The sequence below is a fragment of the Molothrus aeneus genome, chromosome 10 (genome assembly GCF_037042795.1).
Source record: "Molothrus aeneus isolate 106 chromosome 10, BPBGC_Maene_1.0, whole genome shotgun sequence".
In the NCBI taxonomy this organism is placed as follows: domain Eukaryota; kingdom Metazoa; phylum Chordata; class Aves; order Passeriformes; family Icteridae; genus Molothrus; species Molothrus aeneus.
In genome coordinates, this window is record NC_089655.1 from 14140371 (window position 1) to 14160817 (window position 20447).

Below are 20447 nucleotides of genomic sequence, written 5' to 3' on the forward strand. Positions count from 1 at the left end.
GCTTCAGAGGTCAAAAAAGGACTTTCAGAAGCACTTAGCTGATTCTTGCTTGCCATTGCAGCTGGCTTTGAGGTCAGACCCACTCTGAACCTCAAAGTTAGTAGTTACTTCTCCCTCTTGGCCAGAGCTCAGGGTAGTTCCTTTTTCATTGAGCTGTTCATTGCCTTTAAGAAACACGGTATTTAAACCTGGTGTAGGACAAATGCTATCCTGTTGCCTGCAGTGAGAGCAGCTCTGTCTCTGGCTGGGAACTCTTATTGGGTGCTGAAGTTGGCTTCTGTGTAATTTGGGAACAGGCTGAAACATTGGTACCTCAATTTGCACTCTCTTGAAATGAAGGCAAAGCTGACTTGTGGCTGCTTTTGTGCAGAGCTTGCTATAGAAGCCAGTAGGTCACCTGGCCCTTGAGACTGTGCCTTTTTGCCTTTGTTTCTATTTTGGGTGGTCATCACCAGAAACTGGCACTGGGCAGGTGATATCCCAGCACTGGCAATCTGCTCCCTCCTGGCACTTCCAGCCCCATGCAGAAGTAGCCCATGTATGCATGGCAGCATGTGTGGTTATCTGCACAGCCCTGCAGGCTGGCTGGTGTCTCTGCCCCTGGGAATGGAGGTTCCCTCTTAGAGAAGGAGGCTCTGTGCCAGGGCAGCAGATGGGCAGGAGCAGCAGCAGCTGGGACACCATGCATGATCATCATGTGGACTTACAATCTGCACCAATGCCAAAATGGCCACTTGTCTTTATCCTGTCTGTGGTCAGGGCTGTTTCTAAGCCATCAGCTTATGGAAAGGTGCAAGGGCAGGCAGTGGGCATCCACCATCAAGGTAGGGAGCAGCAGGCTCCTCGAGTGCTGAAGGCCCAGGAAACATTTCTATTTCTGTCTGGAGCAGCCAAGCTGAGCCCTTGCTGTTCCCTCTCACCTGTACAGGTTGAGCTCTTTGTGAACCTTGCCTCCAGCAGCAGGACCTTACACGCTGTCCTGCCACCTCTGGGAAGAGGGGGCAGCTCTCTGCTCTTCAGAGTGGGTCAGTCTGGTGGAGAGGGCAGGTCTTCAGCAGCACAGGCTGAGAAAAAGCCCAGCTGATCAAACAATAGGGCAAGTGGCCATGAAGAAACCCTGTGTTTGCAGTCCCACAAAAACCACTCAGGACTAAGATCAAGAGGGAGGAACTCTGCCTTTCCCAAATCGCCATCTCCTTGCCATGACAGGGGCCAAGGATATGCTGAGGCATTTTGGGAGAGCAGGGTCTGCACAAGGTGGCTTGTGCTTGGCTTGAGCCACTTTATTGATTGTACTGTGATTCCAGGTTACTCCCAAAGCTTGAGCATGTGAAGGAAGCAGCCCTGGCAGCCCTGTGGGCTCGGTACAGCAGAGCAGTGCTTCAAAGGGGGCTCTTCCATCTTGGCTGAAGGGTGTGAGTAGGAAGGATTCCAGGCTCAGCACAACTGCACCTCCTGAGTGCTGCAATGCTTTCTCCTGCTGTGGTTTGGGGAAGGACTTGATGCACTACTGAGATGCCATTAATGTGTGTGGTGTTATTTGATGCTTGATACTTGCAAAGCCAGAGTAGGCTCAGACTTTCCTGAGGGACTAAAGGAGAAACAGTGATCTAACTTGAGCTGGTCCAGCTTGCTTGAAACTTTAATGCAGGAAGTACTTTAATGTAGAATGGAGCACAGGCAATATTGTATTTCTCTCTATTGATAAGTAATTTGAAAGATGACCTGTAAATAGCAAGGGAGGGAAAATATTCACTGGATTTATTCCCTTGAATTTGCTTCTTTGCATTGAGGAGAGAAGCCTTGAAGGAGCAAAGGGAGGGACTTCTCTCTTCAAGCTGGTTTTTTAAGAACGTGAATCTTAAGGCCTTGTGATGGTTTCATGATTTGGAAGTGAAATTGTGATGTCCCAGATGTGGCCCAGAAAGCTCTGATAAACGGTGATTGAAAATTGAATGTGTGGATTAGTGGGTTTGGACGCTCTGCTTGATCTATGTTTCTACCCTCTGTTACCTCAAAGGAAGAAATACTTCACATCTCAAAAACAAAACATTAATTTCGCCTTGCTCTGCAAAAGTGAGACCTCTGAACAGCTAATTAATGTCTCCCTCCTTTGACAGGACCTCCACAAAAACCCCAAACCTCAACCTACCTTTGCCAGTGGGGAGCATATTGTGGCTGATCCTGTCAGGACACTGGAAAAATACATTTCCTGTATTTGGGAAACTTGGTCTTCATGTATTCTGCTGACAAGCAGTGGGGCTCAGCTTGATGCCTTCAGCTAGGAACCGTTGCCCAGCTTTCTCAGTGAAGCTGAGTTATTGATGGCTGTTAGCTTTCCAGGGAGTGCACAGCCTTGAAATGAGGCTCTTGGTTCATTGGTCCAGTGCCTGCTATTACAAATGGTGCCTCAGATTGTGCTCTTGGTAAACAGCCTGGCTGTACCTTAAAAGTTCAGGTATTTCTTTGCCTTCTCTTCTGTCTGTTGAAAGTTGTTCTTGAACTTGGATGCCAGGAACTTTAATGTCCTTTGAGATTTTGCCTGATGTTTACTCTGTGGGAGTTGATAATTTGAATCCAAGAGTTATAAAAAACTGGCTGAGGAGTTGTGGAGCACTCTCGTGTATAATCTGATTGTATTTTGAAGTGTTAATGAGGACTAATAGACCTTGAATGAGTCATTGTTTCATTGCTTTTCAGAAAAAGCACACAGATTGACCCTGGAAGTGTAGTTGAGTCAGTTTTGCATTGATGGTGGGTAAAGATATAGCAACAGGGAAATAGGATCCCACATCAGTCAAAGAAAGAATTGATGATTTGACTAGAAGGTCAAAGTAAATGTCTGTTGCATCTTCAGTTTCTAAGTCTGTTTCATCAGTTCTCTATAGCACAGTTTGACTCACAGCTTGCCTACAGTACCTGACTATTCAGTTCTGAAATTAAAAAAACCCTAATGTCATTCATCACAATAGTGTAGGACCTAATAAATGGATAGGAGCCAGTTAAAATGTGAATTTTATGTGCTGGGTCTTCATCCTGGGCTGTTCTAACTTGAGTTCCCTGGCACCTTGTGGAGTGGCAGCTGAGATTGGAGCAGGTGCTGCTCTGAACTGCCTGGGATGTGTGCTGAGGGGGAATGATGTGTGCAGTGTTCGCCTCCAAAACCAAATTCAGGGTTTGGCTTTGGGATGTGAATGCCCCTAGGTAGTGTCTTCAGGATGGTTTGCAGTAGCTCAGGATGAGAGACCATGTAATTACTGAGTGTTTTGCCAGTCCTAGGTAAGAAGGGAAGATATGAACACCAGGATATATACAGTGGTATAAGTAAAAGAGAGGAGTTAATGTTCCTGTATTTAGAAACTTACATCGTGCTGGAGCCATCTATCCTCTATTTGTGTAGCTCCCAGGATGCCATGAGCTGCTTTTTCAGTAGCACAAATCATAAACACAGAACTGGGTTTTACTATCCCCATTGCACAAAAGTTAAAAATCTGAAAAAAAACTTAAGAGGTAATTCCAGTGTGGAGAAACTTTCTAACAGGGATGAACTCTTTGTTCTCCAAAAAAAAAAAAAGTGACTTGATCCTGGTATGAATGTTTTATCAACTTATTAGCAGGTGACTGCTTATTTTATTAATGAGTTGTTGGAGGATGAGTGAAATCCAGGAGTGAAATCCAGTGGCTGGATGCAAAGGTGGAAAAGCATAAACTAGCCAAGAGGTGGATGTTTTATGAATCAGCATAATTAATCTTGAAACAACACATCCAGGGAAGGCCTGAACCTGAGACCGGGCGTCTCCTGAGAGCTCCTCTCCGAGTCTGCAGGTGCGCGGGCTCAGCCTGGTGCAGGATCAGGGAGGCTGGGGCCGAGCGGAGCGCTCTCCCTGACCCGCCCGGCGTGGGTGTTGTGGTCTGGGGTTTGCGGGGCACACCTGCGGGACCGGCCGCGCTCCTGCAGCGCGGTGCCCGACCGCGGGGTCCCGGCCCGGCCCGGGGGCTCCGCCGGCGCTGTCCGCGGCCGCGCTGAGCACCCGAGCGCTGCCGCTCTCCGTGCGCGGCCGGGGCCGGAGCCGCGCAGGGTGCGCGGCGCGGATCCCGCAGCCGGGCCCGGCGGTGCCGCGGTGCGGGGGCGGGGCGCGGGCGGGGCGCGCATGCGGGCGGTGCCAGGCAGCGCGGCGGGCCGGGAGCCACTCGCCCCCGCAGCACCGCTCGGCCAGGGACAGCTCCCGCCAGGTAACGCGCGCTCCCCCCGCGCCCAGCCCCGCTCCCCGCGCCGCGGGGCCGGGGGGGCCCGGCCGCTCACGCCGTCCCCCCCGCCGCTTGCTTGCTTGCTTGCAGCTCCGGGGCTGTGACAGCGCCGTCCCCACCGCGGAGCGAGGCAGCGGCGGCCGGCTCTGCCCGCCGGGCTCTCGGCTGAGGAGGGTGCGCGTCTTCCCGCAACTTGCCGGCGCTCGCAAGGCTCCGCGATGGAAGGGAAAGGTGGGTCGGGCGCGGGGGGGCGGCGGCGGAAGGACCGCAGTGGCCGGGCTGGTGCGGGGCCGGGCGGCCGAGGCTGCCGCTGTGCTGGGGACATTGCAGCACCCGCGGGGAGCGGGCGGCAGGCGCGTCCCTGCCGATCCCGCGGGCTGCTCGGCCCGCTGCCCACGGAGTGAGGGGAGAGGTGGCTGGTTTTGTAAATTTATTTTCCTTCAGGGCGAGACAGATGTTAGTTAGTGATTTGTTTTCTTAATGCTAAGGATTTGCATAATAAATATGAGGTCTGTCCCATGATTTTTAGCCAGTCAGCAACGGGGAGGTTTTTAACAGATGAAAAGCATTTTATGATTAGAATGGGTTTGAAAAAAAGAAATCTCATTTTTCTTTTTTTCTGAAACAAGATCGGGCTATAGAGCTCTGCCCTCGTTACACTGCATATTTAATACATCAGAACATCCTGATAGATTGGAAGAAATGCAATGAGTATTGTGCTATTGAACTGTCCACCTAGAAAGAGGAGATAATTAAATCTTGCCTGGCTAGCTTGTGTGTTTGCATACGGAGATATCTCATCCACATATATCCCTTCAGGTTGAGCATATGCATTTTGTTTCCATACATAGCTGTGTGGTCCTGCACACTTATTCACCTATCCACCTCTACAATTGCATTGGAAATCACACATTCAACTGGTACGTGAACTCAAAGCCTGTACGTGTTAATTGCCAAGGAAGTACTGATGGTAAGTCAGTCCATGCAGAGGAAAGGCGAGTTGCCATTCCCACCCAACGTAGCTGCCAGCTCTCCTGTACAACACAAATCTGTGAGCAGTTTAATTGATAGTGATCAGGGCAGTGGGGCAATATGGACTATATTAATTCAAGGAAAATTATGGTAGACTTGTATAACACAATACTACATACCTTCCAGGGAGACGAGCAAGCTATATTTAAACCCCAGGTTTATTTTTGTAACTATCTTGTCAATCAGGGCTATAGTTCTCCTGTGTGGGAATATCTGATTATATGCTGATTAAGGAAGGAAGCTATTTCAATCATAAGGAGGCAGTATGTCCTATAAAGTACAGTTTCTTGTGGGCAGTGATCAATAAACATACCAGGGCTTGGGGAACACATAAGTACCTCTTAAGAAGGCATATCTGAAAAGACTTTACTTAAATTAAAAAGCTCACAGCAGTCATGTTAGCCCTAGAGATACTTTTTGTACTCTCCATGCTATTTTCACAGTTAACCTGAGATGGCCACCTTTGCCTTTTGAATGTTCTGTTGGTACTTGCCTTGATGAGAAACAAATGGACTGTGACTTTAGGATAACACACTGCGTGCCTTGTCATGCACTACAGGGGCAGGCATAAGGCTCTCCGTGGAACTTCAGATGGAGCTCGTGTAGCCGGAGGAGTTATGCAGGGAGCAGGAAGGAAACATCTGCAATAAAACAAGGATCCAGGTAGCTGGTGGCAAAAACACCTCCAGAAGGAGGGTTGCCCAACTCCTATCCTGTGCAAACAGTGACTGTTACGCTGCAGTTGCTGCCTGAATTGGCAGTGAGTGTCTGCTGAGGCAGGTTTTGGGGCTGCTGGTACTGGTGTTTATGGGCTCCACAGCAGTCCATGTTTCTGGGTGCTTGGCTTTGGTGGAAGGGCTAGTGGGAATGAGGCATGCCCAAGCGTCAATACTCATTTTGATGCAAAAAAAATTCAGAGCAGTTTGCTGTTACTAGAGATTTTCCTTCATGGGGTAGAGGAAGCGAACAAATACTCTCTGGGTTTCCTCTATCTGTGTAAAAAGAAGGGCTGTGTAGAGCAACCCAGCAGAAATCAAGGTACCAAAATGGGACAGGTCCAAAGTAGGGTTGACCATAAAGGAAATGCACAAGGAACTTTGGCATCTCAATGAATAAATGAGAAGGCAAAGGAAGTCTTCTCACGGCAGGGCTCCAGTTGTGTTGGCACTGAAGTAGTTTTTGTGACTTGGGTAGTGTTGGAGTGGCACAAGAAGGTCTGTGGTGCACAGGATCACAGAGCAGTTTTGTGTAGGTGTACAGTGAGGCACAATGCAGGACATCTCCCCGGAGGAAAGGTGTGAGCCAGACTAAATTCTTCACATCTTCAGGTTTTGAGTCTAATCCTGGATGGATTTGCAGCTGCATTGCCTGACTATGCACTGGTTTACATTTTGTTTTCATTACTAACCAGGCCTCTGCATTGCCAGTCCTCTGTTAGGAGATTGTTGCTTGCAGATGATGCTTCTCCAAAGTCATCTCTTGCTTTTTAAATGCTTCCTCCTGCAGCCTTTCACCCACCTCTCCAGTCTTCCTCAGTGCAAATCTCAGAACATCTCCAACTCAGTGTTGTGCAGATACTGAGGAAGAGTGTGTGCTATATTAAGCAACATAAAGTCTGTTTAAGAAAACCTGCCGTCTGGTCCCTGAATTCAGCTCTCCCTGATGAATGCTGTGGACATTTCTGCACAGGATTTGCCATCAGTAGAACTTGGTTGTCTGAATATGGCTGGGGCTGGTGCCTTGCAAAGCCTGCAGTCTGCAGTAAAAAATGGGCTAAAGAACCATCTCTGGCACTGCTTAGAGCAGCCATAACTGATTTCACTGGTTGGGCTTATTCATGAGAATGAGGGGAGAAAGACATATCCTAGTTTTTGTGCAGTGGGATGTGGGACTAAGGACTTTACTGTTAGGAATGTAGCAGTAAGAGTACAAGCCAAGAGGGCTCTGTTGAGGTTTGAGGAGGTGGTGCAGCCTGCCTGTGCCATCTTCCAGCAGACAAAGCTGGCTAGAGCCAAACGTCTCTATCTCCTCACCATGCCTAAAAAATAAATAACACTCTATGGAGCTGCAAAGTTACCAACACATCTTGGTGATCTAAAAGTAGCATTTGGCCTCATCTAACTTACAGCTTCTCTGACTCTGTTCTGCACATTCACTGTCTCCAAACCTTTTGCAGAAGTAAGGAGCTTAAAAGTTGTAGCTGTTCCCAAAGCTCATTAGGCAGTGGGGGATGCAGGGCACCGTGGGTGAGAGCTCTGTTTTGCATCTGCTACCTGATCCCTGTTCTCTGAATCTCGCCACTACAGCAGTTCCTGTGGGCTGCAGCAGTAAGCGATACCACACCAGGCATCCCGGGAGCTGGGCTTTGCCAAAGCTAACAATAGTTTATGTGGAGGTTAAAGAATACTTGGTCACTTGCCAGATTCTTCAGTCACAGTTAGAAAGATGCTTAGCAGAGGAAAGAACGTCATGCAGTGATGTTCAGACTCGGAGGCTGGAGAAGAAATCAGCCGAACAAGAGTCAAGCTGCACAGTGTGGAATGGATCCCTGGGCGTCTGGATGGAGTACAGAGGGACTGCAGGCTGGCCTTGCTGCAGGGACAGCTCCTCTCCTCTGAAGGTGCAGTATCCCTTTCTGTACTCCTGAAAACTCAGAAATCACATTCTCCCTCACTGCTAGAAAACAGATTACTACTTTTATCTTGCCGGAGTTGGGGATTGGGGTCTTGATGTGTCAATGTTGTATGGGGGGCAGGGCCAGGCTGCCTGCCTGAACCTTCCTCAGGGGCCCAGCCAGTTCTTGGTGCTCTCTGTTATCCCTGGAAGTCAGTGCTGGGCACTGGTGGCTCTGGGGTGGCTGGGCAGGCTGCCTTCAGCACAGGATGCATGCTGTTAGCTGGGAAATACAGCAGGACTTGTTCTTGTCAGATGGTCTATGGGGACAGCAAAGCGAAGGCATGCTAGCTGAGATGTGGAGATGCTCTTGTCAGTCCCCTGAGCCATGGTCCTGCCCTGCTGGAGAGACATTCTCCATGCAGTAGGTCTGCCCACAGGACTCTCATCCTTGTGCTCAGGGGGCTGTGTGGGAGAAGCCAGGGAACCTGTCCTTGCAGCTCTCTTCTGCTCAGGGTCCCAAAGCAGCAGGGCTTTGAGGAGATGTCTGCAGAGGACATCTCTGCAGTGTGGCTGTCCTAGGCAGATGCTGCCACAGTAGTGCTACCTGAGTCATGTTCTCTTCCCAGTCACAAAGCTGGGAGCAGGATTTTTGCTTTGTAGAAAAGCCACAATGCTGCTGTTCATAGACATGGGATGTTCAGGCCTTTAAGTGGAAGGCCTTAAGCAGTAAGATCCCATTTACTCAGAGCACAGAGTTCCCCTTCCTGGGACTGGCAAACAGGTCTGAGCTCTTTGCATTGTGCTGTCTTGTGGGTATGAGAATGGGCAGAGTGGTTTGAACCATCTTGTCCCACCAGAGATGCTCTGAAGCCTCCTTGGCCAGTCCCCCGCATTTTGGGCCTGCTTCCTCTGTGCATGCTATGCTGTAAAGGACAGAATCTTCACCTTGAAGAACTTGTGATCAAAACCCAACAAGAGCCAGTGAATGTTAGGAGTGAAGACAGGCTTTGTGGACAAGGTGAGAGAGGGTGGCAAGTGAGAACATGCAGTTCTGGAGGTTACTGTGCACTGTTCCCACCTCTGTGGCTCTCTTCAACAATCAAAGGAAAGATCTTAAAGATCCAAGACACAGTTCATGTCCTGAAGCTGTCCGAGATGCTTATGTCCAACTGTACCCCATAATACACCTTCCTGACCTGTCCTGTGTTTGTTGGAGGTGAGTCTGCAGCACATACTGTCACGTGTGTTGGAGTAGTGCAGATTGCTTTGGGCAAGTCTGGGTCCCACAAGACTCCTTAGGTGCTTGTTTGTAACGCAAACAAAATAGCGGCACAGTTACTTTTGTTACAAAACTGTTTTCTATTTCGGGGAGTGCTTGCACCTCTGTCAAGATGGTCAGAGGCTCCTCTGAGCAGTGCATTTTGCACAGAGGAGGCAGCTCCATGTTCTCAGCCTTGGCAGTGATGTGCTGGGTGAGATCCAGGGCATGTCACTGAGGCCACAGTTCTCAAACTGGCTGCTTGGAGTTTGACACAGGGAAGCATATTTGGGGAGGTAAATAAATGGCCTGATTTTTTTTTGCTTGCTCCCCCATGCCCCAGGCTGTGCATTTCAATGTAGGTACCAGCTTTGTGTATAGCAGGGGAGCACTTTGATTGCCTGACCTTATCACCTTATCCCTGAGGCTGGAGTGGGGTGCTGTGAGAGACTACTTTGGTGCTGTGCTTCAGACTCCACCAAAAGAGGAGGGGAATGTCAGGCACTAAGTTAGCACTGCAGTCTTGCTTTTCTTTAATGCATTTCAGAAAGGGAGAGAAATGTCTTTTCCCATTGCTTTAGAAATCAACATAAATATGACTGTCCTGGGAGGGCTCAAAGATAAGAGCTTGGGTTGCTGTGTGGCTCTTGCAAAATGAGCCAACCTTGGCTATTTGCTACCACCTAGAAGAGCAGGTAGGTGTCCAATACCTTTATTAACCATCATTTGATAGCTGCTGAAATACTGTGGGTGGGCAACTGCAGCTTCTGAATGAGAAGGGTGATCCAAGCCAATCTGATGCTGAGGGAAGTAGATATGGTACCCCAGGAAGCATCTGAGCTCTAACAGGCCTCTAACATGCTCAAGCAGGTAACTGGGGGGAAAAGTAAGTGGCCATGCTCATCGTCCTCCATACCAACAAACCCACCATGTTACTAAACAAAGGTGGGAGGAGGACCCTATTAATAGTCTTAAATCTTAGAAAAATTGATTCAAGACTTGGTCATCAAGCTCTTATGAAAATAGCCAAATCCTTCAACCCTTTTCCACAAGCTACATGGGAACTGTGGATGTTGCTTTTGGACTGAATGAAATGTGAGAGTAATTGAAAGTAATTTTTTTTAATGCATTCAGTTGTTCTGACATACCATTTATACCCAGAGTGGCTGGAGGCATAATCTGTGGATACTTTGAGTAATGACCTGCATACAGCTGTTTCATTCCTAGGTCACATGGGGTCCAGAAATTTTTAAAAAATGTGATTTTTTTTTTTTTTTTTAAGCTTTTTTTTTGAGGCTTAGCTTACCAGAAGATTTTCCTTATTTGTTTTATCTTTCCCTCTCTATCTACTCAGCTATTCAAATCTTGTCTGAATTGCACTCATTTTTAATGTGCCATAAAACTTGATATGCAAGAGCTAGTTATTTAGGAAGAATTGCAGAAACTATTTTAGTCTGTGTGTTTTGACCTATAAATGAGGTAACATTATTAATTTTTACATGCAAATCATGGTGTTTATTAGCATGGTAAAAGGCAATTTGACAATGAAAAATATTTCTGATGGGTATAGTAATTAATGCTTTCACTCAAATTGTAAAGACTTTAATAATGCTGTTATGCTTAAAATGATTGAAGAAAAAGTTGACTATTTTCCTGTCAGTGATACAAGGATGTTTCCTTTTAATATAACTCCTGTAGCCCTGCCTTTTCAAAGAGTTCTTTATAGTCAATAAGACTACAAATCACCAGGCTAATTCATTGAGTTTCTTCTCTCAGGTCTTGGGTTTGGATGAACCTTATGATTCGATACTTCTGTGGGGACGCACATTGAAAGCTCTGGCTTTTCTCTTCAGATTGAATTAAGCCATTTCTGGTGTCGTCATGTTTCAGTAGGGATCTTGTGGCTGGAGATGATGGCTGCTCCGTGGAGCGATCCTGCGGCGCGCGCGGCCGAGGGAGGCTGTGTGTGCATCAGGATGTGCACTTGGAGAGGAGAACTAAGGCGTTTCTGCTTGCTATTTTTAATAGCATGTGCAAAGCAAGAAATCAGGGAAGCATGGAACAGCATTTCTAATTTGGAAAGCTGTGGTTTTTTTTTTTTTCCTTGAGCTGTGCTTCTTCCTTCTGTGTTTCATCCCCCCACTGGAGGCTGGCTTAAGGCTGGCTTTATCTGCCATCAGCCTTCAATAGGTAAGGTTAATTTGCTGAATGTAGCTACTTGGATTTTCTTCATAAATCCTCCAGAAGTGCTGAATTTCTTATTGGTATAATGAGGGAAAGTTGCTTTCCTTCTCAGTCACTGGGAATGTATTATTAATGCAAAACCACTTTCCTGGCATTTAATGCTGTTTCCAAAAGAGGCTGACAAGCAGGAAGGCCTCTTCATGTTGACTGAGGCCTATCTGGTCACTGAGAGTTGTATGCAATGCTTACTCCAATGCAAAGTGCTATCGTTGGTTATTTTTCTCTCCAAGTCCAGGCAGACAAGTTTATTGGTAGGATGGGTGTGCTTGAGTGTTGCGATACCACTGTGCAAGCAGCTGTGGAACTGGAGACCCTGAAGGATCTTCAGTTGATGGTGGTCTCTAACAAGACCGAACTGAGGAGCTTGAACTCTCTGGTTCCAGATTCTGGACCTCACCTCTTCCTCCTCTTACTGGCACTCTGGTCTCTACTTCTTCTCATTCTGTTTATCATTACTTTGGCCATTGAGGAGCAGGATCCAGATGTGGTGGTTGTTTGGCTGTTGATTTTTTTGGGGTGGAGTGGAATTACAGGGGTCTGTACAGTTTGAAAGATCAAACCTGTATGAAATTGAGCAGAGTGAAATAAAGTTCTTCTTTGAAGGACAGCCCTCAGAGCTTCATCCTTTATTGATGTCCAGTCCTGAATATATATTCTGGGGGAGCACTTCAGCGAGTATGAAATTTGTTACGGATATTTTGCAGCGGCGGCTTTAGAAAGGTAAGAAACAAACACCAACATATTCCACATATCCAGAATTATTGTTTCATCATAGATATTAAGATTCACTTTAGTTTTCTGAATGTTTTCAAGGAGAACACATAGAGTATGAATTAATTCTCTGCTTGAGAATCTTTGCACACACTGTGCTTGCTATGATGTGGAAATGTTCATTTCTCTGCCCCTTTAGAATGGCTCTGAAGTCAGTCTTATACATGCTAGTGGCTCTACCATACTGTAAGTGACAGAGGAACAGCAGTAATGCCAAAATGAGGAAAAATGTAGAATCCAGCACCTTCCAGTAAATGGAGGGGAAAAAAAAGTTAATTATACATGAAGGGAGACTTGGATTTCCTAATTTGATACTAACAAGCCATTGCAGCATAACTGGGTTGACAGTAGAATAAGCTTCCTCAGCAAGACCTGCTTTTTATATTTCCAGCTTATTTGATCTCTTTGAAGGCTGAATCTGAGCTTTTGAGATATTTTCTGGCCTTGAATTCACATTCCCTTTTAGTATTGACCAGCGCTCCTGTTATTCTGAGACTGCCCGTTAACCGGTGCCATACATTATCAAATAATTGCATTGACAAAGTCATCTGTTAATTTTTAAACTTGTTATTCCTATCAGTGTGCCCCACTGGAGAAATATCATACTGCAAATTATAACCATTTTGTTGCAATATGAGAAGTGCTGGGGGAATCAGCAGAGAAGTTTAAAAATTACTGTCCCGTGTCTCCTCTTCCAGTCAAGATTTTAAATGAAGTGCGTGGAGCTGTTCTTGATTTGCAGTGGTGAGGTAAAGGCCTCATTTGATCAGTAGGCAAAGGCCAGGTCTCTAATGCCTTACTGAACTGAAAACAAAGGAAATAATACGGATGATATGGTGTGAGACCTATTTAACTGCCTTTAGACCTCAGTTATTAACTATTGAAGAAGTAGTAAAGGCTTGAAGAAGTCATTTTGTATTGGTTCAAGGGGATAGTAAACTAACAAACATTTGTGGCTTATTTACCTTTTACTTTCTTCCAGCCACTTTGAAGGCAATTTACTTTATTGGTACAAATTATATAGCCTTGATGCATTTGTGTTAGCAGCTGCTATTACAATTGCTATGTGGTATCACAGAAGGGGTATTGAGGACAGCTAAAGGTGATACAAAACTTTATCATCAGAAGGATGAAAAGACACTTTATTATTAGAAATCTACAGTTCTTATAGAAACAATGGTCAGCCTAAGACCTGATTGGCCTTTAGGAATCTTCTCTTACACTTTTGGTGAACTCTGAATGGTACACTCTGGAGAACCATATCTATAAACAGTGGTTACAGAAAGAGAGATAATTGTTTGAATTCTTTTCTCTAAGCTTCTACACAGCTTCCCAGGATTTTCCTGGGAGAACCATGTCTCTCCCTGTTCAGAGGATATGTCATTACTACAATGTGGTATCTTCAACAGTCAGGTTATCCACCCCATCTTAAAAATGACTATGAATTACACTTACAACAAGTGGCTCTGTGCTGAGACATGGCTCTGCCATTGCTACTAAACATAGTGCTGGATATCTAGATTTACCTGTCAGTTTTATTTGCATGATTCATCTCTCAGTAACATGCATTGCAGGCTCTCAGACCTAAATGGTGCTTTTAGTGCATTCCCCTCTCAAAAAATATCAACATCCACGAACAGCAAGACTTTGTGGGGTTTTTTGTTTGTTTCTTTAAAAAAGGGAAAATAAAGGCACTAGGGATGAATTTCTCACCTCCTTTGATTAGAAGGTTCCCAGAAATAGTGAGGACAAGCCTGACATACTAAAGCATACAGCCGTGGGCAGTATACAGAGACAAAGAACAGAGTGTGTTTAAAATCTTAATTATTTATAGTAAGAAAATACTGGTTTTGGTTAAATTGTCCCTTCTGTGGCATCACCCTAAGGTTGATGACAGCAGATCTGAGTGCAGAATTTAGCCTCCTTCTCTGCTGTCTGTGAAATGGAGACCAGGGCATTGAGGCTGATGCTGAGCTTTGCATGCAGGGGGATCTTCTAGTGCAAGCAGCGCTCTGTGCTGTGCTACTCAGCCAAACAGTGGGGATTTTGGGGTGGATGGCCCATGATAGACATATTGCTGTATACATGAAAACACAGGCAGGTCCTTTTTTATTTAAAGATTTTCAGGAGCAGTGAATCCAGAAGAGTCTCACTGAATCTCAGCACTGTTAAAGCTGGCATTGCCACCACTGAAATGCACTTATGCTCATGTGAACTCATGCTCAGCAATCTCAAAGGCAGGGCTCTTACTGTATTCCTGAAGTCAGCTTTATCACCCAGAAGCTGCATGGTGATTTGATAATCCAAACCAAACAGAGCATGTCCTGACTGTGGCTCCTGCTGATTTTGAAAGTAGCTGTGATGGGCAGTTGGCTTGGAGAAAATTGGGACCATGTAGGTGGATATCTCCCATCTGAGTCCCTCCCTGGTACCTTAGGTCAGTTCTGTAAGTTGGCTTTGGCTTGGAGCCTGCCCATGGCACCCAGCAGATGTGCCTGGGCCTCTGTCCTCTCTCCTCACATGTGTTAGGACTTTGTGTTCTGAGGAGTCCCTGCCTTTGGACAATCCCTCTCCTCAGTGTCTGGGACATCAGCCTTGGGGAGAGTCAGTGTTCTAGCAAAGCCTAAGGCAGGACATTTTGGGCTGTTGTCTGTCTGTCAGGAATACTGAAGTTTAGCATCTACCTCTTCTTCCTTCTGTTTGCAATGGAGCTGCCTAAAAATCAGATCTATTTTGCAGGAAATCCAATTTTCTGAAATTTCTCTGCTGAACTGGATTAGACTCAAAATAGTTCCCTTACCATCCAGGCCAGGCAGGGGCTTCCTGGAATCTGCACTTTCTGATGGATCTTTCCTTAGATTCACAACAGTTTGTCAGCACCTGTGGTAGTATAAACAGCACAAATGACAGTGAACTCATGTTTGTAAGCTAAACAATTTTACTGTGTGCTGTTTTTGGAAGGAGGTATCACAATAGCCAGTCTTACAGATTTCTGAGGGATTGGGGATTTCATGGGATGCTTTTAAGGCCTTTCCAGGTGGAGGTACATATGGACCATAAAGCTTTATCAGTGTTTTTAGCTTTTGTACTGTTTCCCTAATCAACTTTACACATCTTCTAGCTGTTGAAGTATGGAGCTTAAGTTGTTGGGAAAAATGGTTGTTTCCAGGTTTCAATTTCATCTTCCTTTGTAAAAGAGACACGGTGCTATTTGCCAGAAAGGAAAGGTACATCATCAGAAAAGCCTGTGTATTCTTCTCTTCAAAAATACTGACTTTCATTTCTAAATAACATGTTAGTTTGAAGTTGTTTTGAAATTTTTTCCTCTGGGGGGGAAATATTATTAATTACTGTTATTAATACTATTAACAAACAGTAATGGGTTATTGAAAGCTTTAAAACTAACTTTTTCCTTAGGATTTCCCAGGACAGTTCAACAGAACTGATCTCTAAATTGCAAGTGTTACGATTGACTCTATCACATGTTTCTATGCAGAAGGTCCCAGCTGCAAATGTTCTGCCCATTGTTTGCCAATGGTTATTGGCTCAAATGTCATGCAAGGCCATGTGAAATGGTTTAGTTCCATGAAGATGTGACCTCATCTGGATAGATTGTCTTGTAGCTTTACCAAAAAAGCACCATTCAAATCACATTGTGCTATCTTGGTTTATGAACTATGTGGCTTTCCCCCCATGTGCCAAAATAGTCTCAGCTGGCACTGATGGCTATGGACTCTATACATTTATAGTGGTGCTGCTTGGTCCCAGAAATAGTGACCAAGGTGGCCATCAGCCAATGGCTGCTGAATGCCCTGAGTGTAATGAATTGAAAATCTCATGTACCTCCTTGAGGGGAAAATACAATCAGCTTGTCTCTAATTATGACCCCAGATAATGATGGAGCAATCCAGAAATATCACAGTATGGGCAGTGAACTCGGTGAACTTGCTTTATATTAGACAAACCTGGATGGGTCTGATATTGGATCCTTCTTTTTTGCTGAAAGACATATTGGACTGTCAGTTCTGTTCCTGGAAGGGCTAATTACAGCTACATGAGGCAATAAATCAGCTCCTGCTCCTCTGGAAAAGAAACCCCTTGGCTCTCAGCTCAACCCATGCTGGCAAAAAAGCGTGGGGATGGAGAGCCAGAGTTTTACACAGCTGTGCCAAGTTCAATACACCAGTTTTTAAATCACTTGGGTTCAGCCCCTTATGTCTGTATTCCATAAAGAAAGAATGGCTACAGAACTCTGGTTAGTGGAGTTACTGTGCATGGGGACTGACTTTGGCTCTGGATTTAGGCTGAGGCTGGCTGGACAGTACGTGTTGATGTGTGCTCTGGGGTTGAGGTCTTTGTTATCTTATGTAGGAGTAATATCAGGAACCCAACGTGGCTTTAGTGTTAGATCAGTGCTGATCTGAGACCTTGCCTGGGCAGCATTTACAATTTGGGAGTGGCTGGATCCAGCTCTTGACGTTGTGTTGTTGGCTGGAGAGCTCTGGGAGCTTTGGGAAAGTCATCTTTACAGTCATAAGGAAGAGGATAGTGCAGAGCAGCAGAATTCTTGGGTTAAATTCTACCTCTGAATTGTTAAAATTGTTGAAATTGCTTTTAAATCGTCTGTGCTGCTCAGTGGAATGAAGATTGGTGCATAATGCAGCCCTGAAACCAGGGCACTGATGTTTTGTTTTCTCCTGCTAATCCAAAAGGTTTTGAGCCATTATACCACTAAAGCACATGTTCACCCCCAGCCTAGTGAGGTGATGGTAGCTTCCCTCTGTACCTTTTCCTGAAGTTCATAGCTCACAGCTGTTCTCTGGAACATCACAGATGAGTTTAAACTGGGGAGATGCATCCCATGCCAGCTGCCATCATGACTAGCAAAGTTGAAGTTTACCAGTTATTTCTTGGATGATGAATCCCAATAGCTTTTCACCACTTCAGCAACAAACAGGGTGCAGTGTTCAGTATCTGTGGGTAAGATCATAGTGCTGGGCCTGGAGGCATTGCAGTAGGGCTGCAGCAGCCTAAATGGTGGTTGAAGATTGTAGAAGGAGCTTTTTTAGACAGGGACACAAGGAAACCTTTGTTCTGTTGTTTTTGTTTTGTTTTGTTTTTTTTTTTTTATTTTCCAGGCGATCACTATTGTAACATCTTGTATTCTGTGTTTTTTTTTTTTCTTAGCTGTTACCAAGGGCTGTATGTTTAGGCAGTCACACATGGGGTGATGATGTCCCTGCTGTGCTTCAGCCCTAACCTTGTCCCTAGTAAGGATGGTGATGCAGAGGCACTAGGAAAACATGGGGTCTGAGAAGTGTTCCTGTAAGTTTTCTGTGTTCTCTAGGCTGATCTGGGCTCTCACAGAAGGACACCCTTACAGAAACACAGATGAAGGGACAGAAGCAGCAGTCCTCGTAGTTGTCCCATTTCTGTTACAATTGCTAATCACCTGGCATTTCATAACATCTTTTTCTCCTCCTGTACTGTCAGCTCCAATACTCGCTGTACAATCTTGCAGTCATTGGGATGGCAGAAGATTGCAGTCCCATAATTGTGTTGTAGCTGGTTTGCTGTGAGCCTGGCAGATGAAAATTCCCTTGACTGGTAAATGAAGTTAGGAGTGCATGTGACCAAATGCTGAGTGTGTCACGTTTTGTCCTCTTCATGTTTTGTCCTGCATGTGTAATGTTTCCATTAACCAGGACTGAAGGACTTGTTCATTTGTTTGCACCATTTTTCAGGGTACACCAGACTTCTGTGTAAAAGATATTGTTAATATTTTTCCTACTAGAAAGAGCCAATTGATAGGCTCTTCTTGGTGGGACTGAAATCCTTGGGATAAGAGAGAGCTCCTCTTACATAAAACATTTAATACTTTAAAATATCAGAGAATTTTTATAGAGCTATGAAAATGTTATAGATTGTGGATATAATCACTCTTAATTTTAAAATCTACATGTTTTATGAAATTATTATAGTGACCATATTTTAAGTTTTAAATAGTGTAGTTGGTTTGACTTAATAATCTGTAAAGGTTCCGTGCACAGTAAATCTAATTTTTCATGCAGAAAAAGATCTTCAAAGACAAATATTTGAAGTAATAGAAAAGTTAGCATAGAGAAATTATGTGGAAGAACATTATTCTTTGGGTAATTGTTTCCTTTCTTTTTCTTATGGCTCTTTGCTGGAGGTAAATACCCAGGGCTCTCTGTGGGTCTGTGTGCTTCTAACAGGTGGCTATTTTTAATCACCTTTCTGTGAAGGAAGGGGAAGAGGAGTGATGCTGTTTTAATTTGAGGTGTCTCAGGTACTAGTTGGCTGTTTCTGTGGGTGATGGATGTATTTGGGACTGTTCAGAGAGGTCAGTGAGTCCATCTCACCAAACCCTGACAGGGGCACACCACTCACAGTTACATAAAAGTGTAAAATGGCCATTGAGAGGACCAAATCAATAAGCACCTGTATCAGTGGGTGCTTTTCTTGTATTTGTTTTGTCATGTTCCCTTTGACTTTTGCAGTCACCCCTGTCCTGGCACTTCCCACCTGTGCCTGCAATAGAACTGGCACATCTCAAGTCAGCATCTCAGGCTCTTATGCATCTTATGCTGCTGGTGCTTAAGCAAAGGAACTGTAATGCTCCCTACCTGATACTGTCTGAATAATGTTGCTATTTCCTCAATACAGGGTAGAACCCTAAGAACCCAACATCTTTTTCTGAAAATGGTCCATTTTGTTCAGTTGCAAAGCCCTGTCAGGAACAAGCAAGGACAGCTCCTTACGGTGGTGGTGCAGCTCACCTTGTAACTGTCCTGGGAGTTAAACAGAAATATTGGCAAAGGCAAGGCCTTTCAGCTCTGGTAGAGACTTGAATATCTTTTGAAATACCTATTTCCTAAAAAGTTCAAATATTTCAATACTAGCAGTTGTCCAGACTAAGAAAAGATGGAATGGGGAATTTGTGGGACTTGAAGCCATTTCATCAGTATGGAATTGCTTTGTTTTGATTCTTGTGTTTAAACCTAGTTCAGCATCTCAAGGATATTCAGGTGACACATGTTCATGTGAAATTTCATGTTTTGTCAAAGGAGCCCAAAACTTCATTCTCATAGGTTTCAATGTTTTTCCTAATGCCACATGGCTTCTGGAGCTGACTCCGGCAGCTGGACTCCGTTCTTCCCTCCTCTCAAATCAGCCTGCCTGGTGAAATGCCAGCCTTTGTGACATACAACACTAAATTGTTGCATAGCTCTTTGCATTTGTGGATATCAGTGCTACAAAAGGGAAACCAAGAGCTTTATCAGTGTTGCAAAGGAAAATGAGGCACAGAGTAGAGCCACTTACTCAAGGTCACCCTTGAAAGTGTCAGGAAAAGTCTCATTCTAGCACAGTTAGGAGTAAAACACCTTTTCCATGATATTCTGAGCTAGAACATCAGAAAATTCATAGCTCTAATGAACGACAGGGAGACTCCTTATTGCAATGTGAAAGATGTAGCTCTCCAGGGACTTTCCCTTAATAAGAGAATGGGGGTGTGAACCACAAGTTTGAAGCAGTGTGTTAGTAGGGAAAGGCAGCTGAACTTATTAAAAATATTCTTCGCCTATTTTTGGGTTAGTTGAAGAGGGCAGAACATTTTTATTTGGCCCTGTATGATACTTCACTGCAGTCACCCTGATGAGACTGTCTCATTGTTGGAAAATGCAGAGTTGTTCTTGTGTAATTGGAGGGATGGGGGTAGAAATCCAAAAGACAATTCTCAATAGTGGTAATAAAGAAAGTCAGGGGGCTTGTTGAGGTAGCACCTGTGGCCCTGGTTCTTATGCAGATGACCCCTCTGAGTGAGAATATTATTGCCTTCCTTTGGCAGAAAGAAATGGAGCAGCAGTAAGTCAATACAGTCATTATGCTTGCTTTTAGCACATATGATTCCTGGGTTTAGGGGTTTTAAGGAAATGTGATGTTTTCTGCTATTTACCCATATGTAAATATCTCAGTGGATATACAGAGATGAAAGGATGTGGTTTTTAGTCTTAAATGAAGGTTCTTGTGGAGTTCAGAGAAAGCTAGATCTCTAGGGTGTTCTCTTTTCCTACCTGCCTGCATCCTGAGCATTCCCATAGGACTACTGTGGTCCTTATAAATTGGAGTTCAGTGCCTGCAAGGGTTTTGTTTTGCCTCCAAGCATCAGGCTCCCTGAAGGAGTTACACAGACTCAGAAGAGGGCTGCTCTGAGGACAGAGCAATGCCTTTGCTCAGGGTGGCAAGCATGGAGGCT

The 20447-nt window shown here is 45.1% G+C and overlaps 1 protein-coding gene across 1 annotated transcript in view; it reads left to right on the top strand.

Moving 5' to 3' along the window:
* Positions 1–4144: 4144 nt before the first annotated feature.
* The window catches only part of FGF12 (fibroblast growth factor 12), a 219299-nt gene continuing 202996 nt past the window's right edge, over positions 4145–20447 (top strand). The window contains exons 1-2 of the mRNA XM_066557065.1: positions 4145–4233; positions 4339–4479. Coding sequence (XP_066413162.1) covers positions 4467–4479 — 13 coding nt within the window. The 5' untranslated portion in view covers positions 4145–4233; positions 4339–4466. The remainder of the gene's footprint in view (positions 4234–4338; positions 4480–20447) is intronic.